This window comes from Gallinula chloropus, assembly GCF_964237585.1.
Source record: "Gallinula chloropus genome assembly, chromosome: 7".
Lineage (NCBI taxonomy): Eukaryota > Metazoa > Chordata > Aves > Gruiformes > Rallidae > Gallinula > Gallinula chloropus.
In genome coordinates, this window is record NC_140092.1 from 14696225 (window position 1) to 14708765 (window position 12541).

At 40.4% G+C, this 12541-nt stretch overlaps 1 protein-coding gene across 3 annotated transcripts in view; it reads left to right on the top strand.

The window, feature by feature from the left end:
- Window positions 1-2818: 2818 nt before the first annotated feature.
- LIMCH1 (LIM and calponin homology domains 1) overlaps window positions 2819-12541 on the top strand; it is a 70257-nt gene continuing 60534 nt past the window's right edge. For all 3 annotated transcript variants that reach the window (XM_084267045.1, XM_084267046.1, XM_084267047.1), the window contains exons 1-3: window positions 2819-2829; window positions 6011-6121; window positions 10757-10952. In XM_084267045.1, the coding sequence (XP_084123171.1) occupies window positions 6113-6121; window positions 10757-10952 (205 nt within the window). In that variant the 5' untranslated portion in view covers window positions 2819-2829; window positions 6011-6112. The remainder of the gene's footprint in view (window positions 2830-6010; window positions 6122-10756; window positions 10953-12541) is intronic.

The following is a 12541-nucleotide window of genomic DNA, read 5'->3' on the forward strand; positions in this document are numbered from 1 at the left end:
TGTCTGTGTGAACTGTAAATCCACAGTTTGGATACTTTTTCACCAAAGCCACACACCTACTACCACACAAATTGCCACAGTCATATTAAGAGTTTCTCCTCCCTAATAACCAATTCACGTTTTTTGTGGGGGTGAAGTGATTTTTTTAAGAAAAATCTCATTTTAATTAGCAGTTTCTTAGCCATGGTATGTGCACATCCATCCCTGCAAAGAGTACTAAGTCCTTAGACTCCAATGCTTGTATTTTCAGTATTTCACCCCACAAAGTGATTTAAATTATAGATATGAAACTGGCATAGAATGAGTTACCAACTTGCCTAAGGCCACACAGAGCAGGCTTGAATCAAAGTCCACGTAGTCATAGATCGAGGTCTTAAATAGAAATAGTTGTCTCTTTCAGGGAAGACTTTGTTGTTGTTGACTAGAGGACCAGAAGCAGTCAAAATGTATTTTTTCTCTTGTTTATGTTAATGCTAATCAAGCTCCCCACCCCCAAAAGCAAGTCCACCCCACGCTTCCATAAAAAGAACAGAATTTGTAATTGAAGTTATTTAGAAGTTTTCCTAAAAGTTTTGGGTCTACCATGTATAATATTAAAAAGTTACTGCTCTACAGACAAGCAAATACTGCTGAGTTGATTGAATGGCCTTGTTTCATTTGGCCAAAAAGATCACTAACAAAATCCTGGTCAGACATACCCATTTCAGAAAACTATATGGAAAACATTTACTAAATTTCATTGACATTCTTTTGTTGGGTTTTTTTTCTTTCTTCTTCGTTGTTGTTGTGGCAGCTGGACACGTTTTCATTCTGTTCAAGCACTGTCTTGGACAATGCAAAGGTTTTAAAAATCAAATTGGCAACTTTCCTTCTTTTAAGGAATAGTCTCCCACTTTTTCCTCCTTTCCAAGTTTCTGGCTCTAATATGAGGTTGTTCTCACCTGTACATACCAGTGAGAAGGGACTAAGCAATGTATTTCTTCTAAATCTGGTAATACTTCCGCAAAAGATGTTCTTCATGACATCCTGTAAAATCATGACAATTGGCTGGAGAGAGTCACAAAACAAACCCTAATCTCCATATAAAACTCTAATCTCCACATAAAACCAGAGAGAAAGGGACTTTCTTATAAGGAACTTGATCTTTGGGGGTTGAGGATGGTGGTGTACCTCAGAGGAGAGGTGGAGAGGCTGGGGCTAGCATGGAGCTCCAAAGAGAGCTGTCCAGCATGTAAGCAAATTAAACCAGGAGTAATAAACTCTGCAGAGCTGGCTTGGCCCTCTGCTAAATATGATGCTAGATCGATATGATTTTTTTTTTCACCCCATCAACTCTTCAGAGAAAGCAGCTGTGGAAATGAGCCAAATGTTTTCTTAGCACTGTCCAAGTTCACGCTGAGTAACTGAGCTGAGGTGTACAAGCCAAGTCCATGACTGTTGTAGAGAAATATGTTCAAGACTGTCTTCTACTAGCTAGTTCCCAAAGCATGAAGGTGATTTTTTTTTCCTCCTCTTTGAAGTTCTTTTGGGTTAATTTTTAAGCATGGTAAAAATGGTATTTGTTCTGTGGTAAGGGATGAATATGACATTCTTGCACATGATTAAGGTAATGACATTTTAACCAGTTTGTTTTGGGGGCTGTTTTTTTTCTCATATAGATTTTAATTGAGGTATGCATTAGATCTATTTTTTTTGGAACATTCAGCTTATAAAACTTATGAGCTAATGCTATAAAGAATTTCTTCTTGACTTGTAAAACAGGACTCTTTTCCACTGTTATTTTATTTAAAAAAATAGGACTGTCTTATTTTTCTCTAGTACATAGGTATTGATGGATAAAATTTTGGCTTTGAAAAGATGTTATCAAAAATACTTCAGTTTGGTATTGCCCATATTTAGGATTTTGTTGTTTGCACAAGTTTAAGTACATTTATTTTTATTAGGCAACCTTTAATGCTGGAGTGGCAATTCCATTATAAATAATCAGGAGACAGTCTGTACTAAATCCAGAGTGCTCTTATTTATTTTACAGCACCTACATGTGATACACGTTTCCTTCTTTTTAATGGTTTCTTTGCTTAATTTTGAATATTGTTTATGTTTGTGCAAAGTTTGTACTTTGTTTCTAACCTAAAACTCCCACCCTTTGAACGCTGGTGAAGAACTGAATTGAGAAGGATGCCAATGTTCTGTCTGAATGCTGGAGTATGCATTCAAAAATAACTACGTTTTCCACAGCAGGTTCTGTTGCAAGTGGCAGGATCTTTGTTGCTTCACCCATCTCCATTGTGGTGCTTGTTTCCACAGAAGTACCTGCTCCATTTCCATAATGTTTGGTGATGGTTTCCTCAGTCTCCAGTGCACATTCAGTTACTTCCAGAATCCGTATGGGTTGCATGGTTTATTGTAGGGCAGAATCAGACTGTCAGATTACTGCAGAATGCATTTTAGCTGTGAGGCCTTTGGTCTTTTTTGAAGAAATCAGCAACACTTTTTAAAAGGAAATATGTTTGGCACTGTCCTACTTTACTGTGGGACCATTATAAACACATTTTCTTTTTGTACTTCCAGAATTCTAATTTAATGATTGAAGTAATGGTGACAAAATACTCCCACATTATGAATAAATGAATGTGTGAACTACATATTCTTAGCTTTTATGTGTTTCCAGAAAGCAGAAGCATTCTGCAGGCTTTTGTTAAGAAAAATGTGATCTGCTGCATACAAGCTCTTGGAAAGCGTGTCTGCTTTCTGATTATTTTTTCTCTCCTCTTTTTTTTGTGTGTATGTGCAACCAGGAACATTGACTATAGCAGGAAGCTGAAAAATGTAAGTACGTGGGGTTTTTTGTGTCTGGTTAGTCCTGAGTTTGGCCTGATCAAGAATTATTTCAGTAAAAACTTAGCACAGATGTGTATTACTGAAAAATTCTTCTGACTACAAACCTCACCAAGTTCTACTGCAAACTTCAGTAGAGCTGCTCTGTCAAAATAGTCTTATGATAGAAATACAATGGAGAATGTTTGTCTCTGCTTAATTAAGGGATAAAGAATGTAATCTCTGTGCTGTCCATCATGGTTTTCACTGAGAATGGTCTGATTCACCCATGAAGCTGTGCTTTTGTAGCCTTTCATGAATATACATGCAAAAGTAAATTTGCAAAAGTATTTAAAATGAAGCAAAACTGCCACAAGATCTGGATGCACTTCTCTACTGTCAGATTTACTAGCTTTCCCAGTGTTCTTCCAAATGAATGAGTGTTTTCCCAGAAAGGCTAATTCTATTAAACTTTAATTTCTTGTTGATTTAAATTAATAGCAATCATAATGGACTCTCTAATTGTCAAGTAGAAAAGAAAATTACTAAACTTTGCTGGTCTCAGAGCTAGTTATTATGCTGAAGCCTAAAAAGCTGTCTGTCCTTAGTGAGCTGTAAACTGCTATAGATTAATTTTATATTTGGCTCCCATCCCTGTAAACTGCTAGGAAATGCCAAGATCCTTTCCTAATAACTTTGCAATCCAGTAATCATGACTGCAGGTAAAAAAAAATAATTTTTTTGTAAAAATAAAGTATTAAAACCTCAAATTATTTCATCCTGTCTTTCCCATCATCACTAGAGTACAATGAGGGTGACAGAGCACTGGGACAGGCTGCCCAGAGGGGTTGGGGGATCTCCTTCTCTGGAGATATTCAAGACTCATCTGGATGCCTCCCTGTGCGATCTGTCCTAGGGAACCTGCTTCGGCAGGGGGGTTGGACTTGGTGATCTCTGGAGGTGCCTTCCAACCCCTACAATTCTGTGAATCTTTGAATCTTCTGCATCCAGCACACAAAGGTGCAGGGGAGCAGTTCAGCTTTGGCATTTTAGCACGATTGTGGGCACTGGCTAAATATCTATATATAGCTGTATAGTTTTAAAGATAAAGTTTCCAAAAGCATCCTCCACAATGTTTTTGTAGGCAATATATGCTTTCCAGGTGCATGACACTGCAACCTGGGCTGGCAGCCAGTCAGAATTGCTTGCAAATGTAACACTATTTGGGGGAAAAAAACTGGATAAAGACAAGAAGAAGAAAGAAAGTGATCAAATGCCAGCAGAAATAAATAAAAATACCACAACCTTCATCAAAGAACTGAGTGGCAAAACGAATTGGACCATTTCCTGGTTGCTAGGAGTACTATATTTGCAAGTGTTTTCACTTAACTTGAGAACATGTACTGTAAGAAGTTTTTACATAAATCCATTGAGCAGCGAGCGCTGGTTGAAGGAAAACAGCTCAGATAAAATTGTTTCAAGACAGAAAAAAAATAAAATCAGTACTGGCAAAACCATCCCCTTTCCCTCAGCACAGTAGTATCAATTTGGATATAACTTTAAAAACAAGGGGGAAATTTCTGAACTTTATTAAAAGTATTATTCAGTTATTTCATGGCATGTGTATTTATAAGCTAAAGGGAAATACAATCTTTATTAATATATAAAATATATTTTACTTTGTGTACCACAGTTGTTTTTAAAAAGGGGATCTGTATGACACATGCTGTATCCTTTTCTGGCAGGGCCTCAGCTGGAGTGCAGTGGGTGATTTCAGACATCCTGCTTCAATGAAAAATGGGGATGTTAGAGAAAGTTAACGAGAAAAAGCTAATCACAAGTCTAGCATATGTGACTGAGGAGGAAGCACTGAAGGAATGTGGCTGTATGTTTTAGGGAAGAAGAGTCTGACAGATGTCTGTCTCCAACACCTCCTTGGGATTTATCCAGTAGTTTACCATATAGTATGAATTATATGGCCCTGTTCCATCAAAACATAAAATGCTCTATTTTGGTTTATTTAACTTTTTTGACGCAGATAACGGCAACTATTATTTATTACTGGTTGGACATCTTTTCCACATCAAAATATTTCCTGATAGTTCTGCAGTTACATACTCTGCAATGTCACGGAATATGCAGGAGTAACAAGCATTAACTGAGCAAAAGCCTTCAGTGATGGTTTGGCATTTTTAACCAGTACAAACCACTGAACTGAATTGCCTTTGACAATCAGTTTCCAGTCCAAATTGCTGCTGCACAGGTACCATTAAAGACCTCACTTCAAGTGGAGACGTGTGGGTGCAGAGAAGGACTGTTTGCTTTCCCTGCACAATACAAATATCAGCATTTTTGGAGGTGTTGGGTTTGACCATCCTGAGCATCTTCATTTCTCCTTTCCTAAAACAAGTACAGCACCAGCAGTGCTGGATCAGATTTCTTTGCTACCTAAAGGAGTGAGAGGGTAGATAAACATTTGCAAGAGCGATTCTTGGCTTTTTTTCCTTGCTAGTTTTGAGTTATGGAGAGACATCAAGCCAGAACTTGAATGAAAACACTCTCTTTCTGCTTCAGTCTGATAGAAACAACCAGATGCTCATGGCTTTTGATTAATCTCAAGCTAAGCATTTCTTTAGCAAGCAGAAGCCTGGAAGTAAATGTTCCAGTATCATCAGGTTAATTACATTAAGTTGAATAAAAATGGAACTACCTTTTCTGTCCTTGAAATAGGCAGGCACACATTTCAGATGTTTGTTTTATTCTATTAGTCTTAACAGTTTTAATTAGTGACCACTGCTATTGGTAATCTTTAGGGATTTTTTTCCCCTATTGGATTTACAAATTCGTATTTACAAGTGTATCTTCTAGACAGCTTCAAATATCTTGCCTAGTTTTTCTATTCAGATTTGGGCTTCGCTGTTTATTTTCAAGGCAGACATGACAGCTTCATTTTTAGAGAATTACCAGGGAGATAATGTGTTAAGTTACATATTCTGTGGGACTGTGTAAATTTTCATACTTGCCTGATGTATTTATGCTTAGCCACGGACGTACCCTTCCCTTTCAATTCTGATTTATAACAAAATCTCGTGCTGCTGTGTAGTTTAAAAAAAATGAGAGATGCTGAAGGGAAGTCAATTTAGCTAAGTGACTGTGTTAAATGTCTTCAATTAATTCTTATTAACTTCTGCAGGTATTAGTCACCATTTATTGGCTAGGGAAAGCGGCAAACAGCTGCACGTCATACAGTGGATCAACCTTGAACCTGAAGGAGTTTGAAGGTTTGCTGGCACAAATGAGAAAGGTATCTTTTTGTTACACTTTGGGAATGGAATTTCATATGAATTATTACTCCCACAAATAACCTGTTTGTTGCTAACTATGAAAGAACTGGGGTGCTGGAGTGCAAATTTGCTTAGTAAACCCCTATGTCTGTTGAAAATGTTTCTAGCTCTACCAAGCCATGAACACAACTTTCTTTGGCAGCCGGTTGTGATGTAGTATCAGTGATACAGCACATGATGTCAAACAGGGGTTTAGAATTGTCACGTGGCTCTGTCGTCTTCATTTCCACAGGTTTTGGTTTCAATTATTTTTTCATTTATGACACAGAGTTTCAACCAGAAGAGATGGGACTCAAAAGTTAAGGTGGTGGTACTCTTAGGAGCAAAGATTTTTCTTCTTTGAACGATTCAGTCGCATGGGCAGCTCTTTTGTTTTGAAGTTGCAACATAAAGCATCAAACCAAAGTATCTAAATAAAGCCAAAGGGGAGAGGAGGAGGGAATTATGTTTCACCAAGGGGGTAGTTATGATGAATCTGTGTTTTTCCAGGCTTCAATTCTGGCTGAAACCATATTTGGTGGTTTATGATGAGCTGAGCTTTGTTGGAAAGGAAAACTTGTGATTGCTGTAGGGTGGTTTGGGGAGTTTTAGCTGGGGGTTCCAGCATGCCCTGAACCATGACACTTAACCTTGGTAAGGGTCAGCATTGATATCCAAGCATGCATTCACTGGGGATGAAAGGGGTGAGCAGCAGGCATGTAAGAAGGTGGCAGCAACTGGTGCTAGCATTGCCTTTGTTGGACATACTGCTCATGAAGGCCATACAGATATGTTCTCCCACCCACAGAGAACTTCATGCCTGCTGCTCTCTCCTTATCTTATGTAACAGCCAGTCAACACAGGGAGTAGGGTTTGGGGGCCATGGAGACTTTGCTCTTTATTCTCCTTGAGCTCTGTGCTACTGTGTCTGCACTAGCTGCATTTCTTCATTCTGGGATCTCAACACTGCCAGCACTGGGTTGCCACTGGAGCAGGTGAAATACTTGGCTGACTAATAGCAGTTCCTACACCCTAGTGTGACCAGAGATCCTTAACTAGATGGGTAAAATCCTGTTTTGTGATACCAGTTCCTGTGATCAAGTAGGTGGAGACGGAAAGGAAAAGAGAACATCCTGCTTCTCTGTAGAGGTTTATTTTGGTCTTCATTTGAAATGACCTGTGCTAATCACTCGGGACTTTGCCATTCATGAATGATATGACTGAGACCAAGCAATAAAGAAATAAAGTTTATACTTGAGTTGTTGCCAAATAGAAGCAGCAGGGAAGGAACAGCCCCCTACTCCAAAGGGCCTGAAAGGTGAAACAAAGGTGAACAAGGGACCTAACACAGAAAAATTGCAGTTGCCATAGTGCAGGTTGTTAGTTATCAGGGTTTCTTTTTTAGTGTTCAGTCTCGCAGCATGAGGCTCCCCTTTGTCCAGGTGAAGTTTACCCACCAAACTAACCATCAGAGCATTTTGGAGGTCCCATCTTGAGCCGTTTTGTGAGATGAAGTAGGCTGGGGCCGGAAGACAGTGTCCTCTGGGGAGGTGATCGCAGAGAGCCAGCCTGGGCAGTGCCGAGTGTTGCAGGTCAAGGACAAGAACAAGAGGCTGAGGCTTGATTCATTGCAGATGTTGGAGCTGGGAGCAGAGACGAGATCTCGTAGAAGCTGAACACTATATATTCTTTTAATGTAAAACCTGAGAACTTTGCGGTCCTGAAAAGCCTTGTTTAGGTGGTACTGAAATGAGGGCCGGTGGCATCATGTTAAAATCATAGAATCATAGAATTGTAGGGGTAGGAAGGGACCTCGAGAGATCATCCGGTCCACCCCCCCTGCCAAAGCAGCTCCCTAGGACAGGTCACCTCCCCACTCCTGCAGTATTTACACTGGCAATGGTGGGCTTGTCTGTTACTGAATTCGAAGAGGATTTGGTTGTAAAATTGAGCATGTTAATCATGCTGTGCAACACTCTGATGTTCTTTATTGCTGAGCTTGAGTGATGAAAAGACACTTTATCACATTCTCTACTGGCATTTTTTTCCACAGAATTTAATAATTAAATCAGCCATAAATTCGGTCTGGTTTAGCTTTTCTGTTATAAATCCTCCCTGCCCTCCTTTTTTAATAAGCAAATCAAAGGACAGCTCAGATGTAAGTTGTCTTGGATTCATCTTTTTCTGCTTTTCATACTGAAAGGGCTATTCATTTCTAATTTTATTCATGCTACTCTGTTTTTAATTTTATTAACTGTTTGGATATGCATTCTTCTTCATTTACTTCTAAACTGGAAGTTCTCAATGACAAAAAAATCCATGGCTTTTTGATTATATTTAGTGGGTGGAACTTCCTGGAGAAACACATCTTACATTTAGCAATCACACTTCAGCTACTGCTCAGTGACATACTGTGTTTTTAATTAGATAATATGAAAGACTAATGTGCTGTTGTGTGTCATGTTATGGTGTTATCAGTCCTACAGATAACCACTTTCTTTTTCCCATTGATAACATTTGGGAGATGACGTTTGCTCAGAGCAGGACAAGTACCCATCTGTCAGACGGTGGTGGGCTGGGAGAGTAGCTTTGCCAAGGGGAAGGCTGTAAAGAACATGTTTACAGAAGTCTAGGATCCCATCCTGGTGCCTGCCTCCTAATTCCTGGTGAGCGGCATGCAAAATTAACATCAACAGGCCTTTGAAAGTAGGGTCTGCAGAACTCATTAGTTCACAATTGGACTGTTTTCAAACTCTGGGAAATAGTGAATGCAGGATGGGGCCTTTTGCCTGAGTTTAAGTCCCTGTAGCTGCTGAGCAGTTGTGTGTCATTCAAATACAGTAATTTAGGAAAATGGAAGTGTGCCTGAGGATTGAGAATAGCTGATTGGTATGAAGGGATGAGGGGATTTAGGGAATTTGGATTTTTCAAAAGATTTTTGGACCATGTCACAAAAGGGATTTTGATAGGATTTTTAGATTTGTTCTTGGATGTGTGTAACTCATGCAGATTTCAGGGAGACAGGTCTTTGTTGTCTAGTGTTTCTATCAGTATTTTAGTTCACTAAACAGGACCGGGGAAGGAAATTAAGTACCGTTCAATTACTATGTTGTTAGATGTATTTTATTTGAGTTTAGAAAATACTTTCACTTCCATTTGCAGTGAGGTTACTTACTGACATTACCACAGTTTAGCGTGGCCTTAGGGGACCTTTGCTGCTGCCCTTAATGTGGTATTTTGGCAACGTAACAGTGAGTGGCACTAATTAAGCCTTCTTCCTGAAAAGTCTGGAGGACGTTTGGTCTGCTCTCTCCGTCTCGCTTCAAGCCTCCTTCTTTTCCAGCATGGAAGCCTTGGTGTGTTTCTGCAGGGCTCTCCTCCCTCCATCACTTCTCCAGCAAACCTACTTTCCTGTGGAGGAGGCCCACCGTAGCATACTGTGATGTTCTTGATTGATCTCATTGGCAATAGTAGTAATGGGTAAAACTTTAGCAGTCAAGGACAGTGGGAGCTGTGCTCCATGTAGCCATTGTGCTCCAGCTAGTGGTAAGCAGCGGGTGCTTCTTAATTAGGAATTAATATTCAAATGTTTCTGGGGAAAAAAAGAAAGAGGGGGGAAAAAAAAATCACATTCCAGCCTCTTTGGGTCACAAAATGTCAGTGTGATAATGGCACCCACATCTCTGACTTTACTTACTGTCGGGGGAGAAAAAAACAGATTTATCTTTGAATAAAAGTAGTTATTTTTGTTTTTTCTCAGCCTGTGCAATTGTAATTAATGTTAAGACACTCTCTAAAACAAGGGATTTATTATAATGCAAGGGTGAGGATGGCTTCTATTGACCTTTTCCTCTGCTGGAGTTTCAGTGTTTTAGTATGTGCTGCTTGCACTGGAAAGAATTTATAATCACAGGGCTGTCAAAGACAACCATTGTTCTCCCTGCTCTGAACATGTGGGTCAGCTACAAGTGCTTTCATATCCCCCAGAGCCAGGAGCTGGCAAAGAGTAAAGAGCACAACTGAATTCTTCTGAGGCATCAGGAAAAGCATTTTGCATATTTTTCATTGCTGATTGCTTCAGAAAGACATCCCTCTTTCATAACAGGAATTTCTCTTCAAGGTAGAGGGAGGCTGGGGCACACTGCTTCATTATTTTGCCGAGCTGAAGCAGCAACAACAAATGCTGTCTGCTGGTGTCCCAGCCAGATACAATAGATGGGCAAGGGGAGGGGGGGATCTTTTGGAAAGCAGCAGACTTAAACCTGATGCAGGCACGATGTTAAAATTGTAGTGCCTGTGCTATGGACTATGGATGACAAGTCGTTTCAGGTTACTTTCAGTTTTGATCAGTTTATTAACTTGCCTACTGCAACTTTTTTTCGCAGTTCATCGTACTAATCTAATGAGCGGGGTTTCCTCTTAATCAGCATAAAATTGGGGCTTACTGCAAGCTTGCACTTTTCCTCTGAAGGGGAGAAGGGGCAGAAAACAAATCCTTTTGTGAGGGAGGAGAATTTTAGTCTTTGGGAAGATGCTTTGTTGTGTGCTGTGTAAGGGATCTCACAGATAGGTCGGTAGCTTCTTCACGAAGAGGTACCTGCTGTACTTCCTTGTAGGAAACCGAGGATATTGAGAGCCCAAAGCGCAGCATCCGTGACAGTGGCTATATAGACTGCTGGGACTCGGAACGCAGCGATTCCCTCTCCCCTCCTCGCCACGGCAGAGATGATTCCTTTGACAGTCTGGACTCCTTTGGCTCCCGCTCGCAGCAGACACCGTCTCCAGATGTAGTGCTCAGAGGGAGCAGTGATGGTAAGTACCGGTCACAGTGAGGCACATGCATAACGTTGGGACATATAAGTAATGTTTCTGGAGCAAATGTGCCACTGGGGAGCTGGACACAGTCTCTGAATCATGTTAATCCTGCGGGAAGACTTCTCTGTGAATTCTGATTTGTGCTCCTGGAGGTTTAGAGGACTTTGCCAACGACTTGAAGTCTGTCTCAGTTAGGATAGCATCATGTTGAAAATGAGTTACATCATTGCAGTGTAATTTTGTGAGGAGGAGAGTGCTTTTTCTTATTGTGGTTTAAGAGTAACTTATAACTCAGTTTAACTTATAAACTGGGCTGGAGAAAGGAATAAAAGCGCGGGAATGGGGGAAATACTGAAGTGAGAAAAATGCTGCCTAAGTATACCCTGGATGGATAAATACCGTGATACTTGACAGAGTTTTGAATTCTGATGTATAACATCTTACTAAACATCAAATGTCTCTTCACAGTATTTAGAAATTTTGGTTACTTGATAGCTCCTGGCATCAGAGCTGTGGTCATCTTTGTACACCTTTGGGTGAGGACATGCAGCTCTTGGTTTCCAGAAGGGATGCTGCTTCTCTGTTTTTCTTGTCTGATTCCCAGAGGCTTACACAGGCTTGTAAACAATGTGCTGAATGAGGGAGGATTTGCTAGCACATAGGTGTGCACTTATGTTACCTGTTGTGAGCAGGATTCTGGTTCAGAACAAAAGGATGCCTGATTGAAGCTCCCTCGGCACAGTTACATTCCCAATGAACAGACGAGTTGGTCAAACTTGATCATCAGATGAAGTTATGTTCCACACATGGATCACTTCTCCTTAGTAATGTTATTTATTTAATGCAAAAACCAAGGGCAGAAAGACTTTTTGGTAGGAACCAGATGTTCGTACTTCTTTTGGCAGCTTGAATGAAACTGGTGCTAATCATAACCGGACACATGAGAGATTTCCTGAGGTTATGGGGAACTCCTTAAAACTGAAAAGCTGGCAGGGAGAGCTGGTATCTCAGCTGAATTATCAGAGAGCTGTGGTTAAAGTAGAGCTAAGAACTGCTCTGCTGTTTTGAGTGGCCTGTGGTATTGGGGCTCTTGCTAGTTGATTATCCAGAACCAGGTACTGGGACAGATTCTGTGAACCAGCCTCATGCCCCATCGGACACTGAACAGCACAGTCTCCACAGTACAAAACATTTTCCTGCCTTCCCAAATGAGACAGAAGTGTGATGTTGGCAAATAGGAACACCTCACATGTCCTAATGAGGAACTGTTGCTCTGCCCTGGGTGCTCAAGGAGTCTCCAGTGTCACTGCCTACTTAGAACTGCTGGGCAGCAAAGTACATGTCCCATAGCTGCTTCCTATCAACTTTTGCTGTATTAGCAGATTTTAATAAGGTTTTGTGGTTGGTTGGCTGCTTGGTTGCCACAGCTGAGACATACTGTCCTGTCACATTCTTGAGTGAATAATAAATACAAAATAAGATGCAAGCATGCAAAGCTTGTTCTTAAAAATTAGTCTTTAACTATATCCAGACCCAGGGTGCCTGCAGATACTGTGTGCACACATATGACTTGTCCAGCTGGCCCT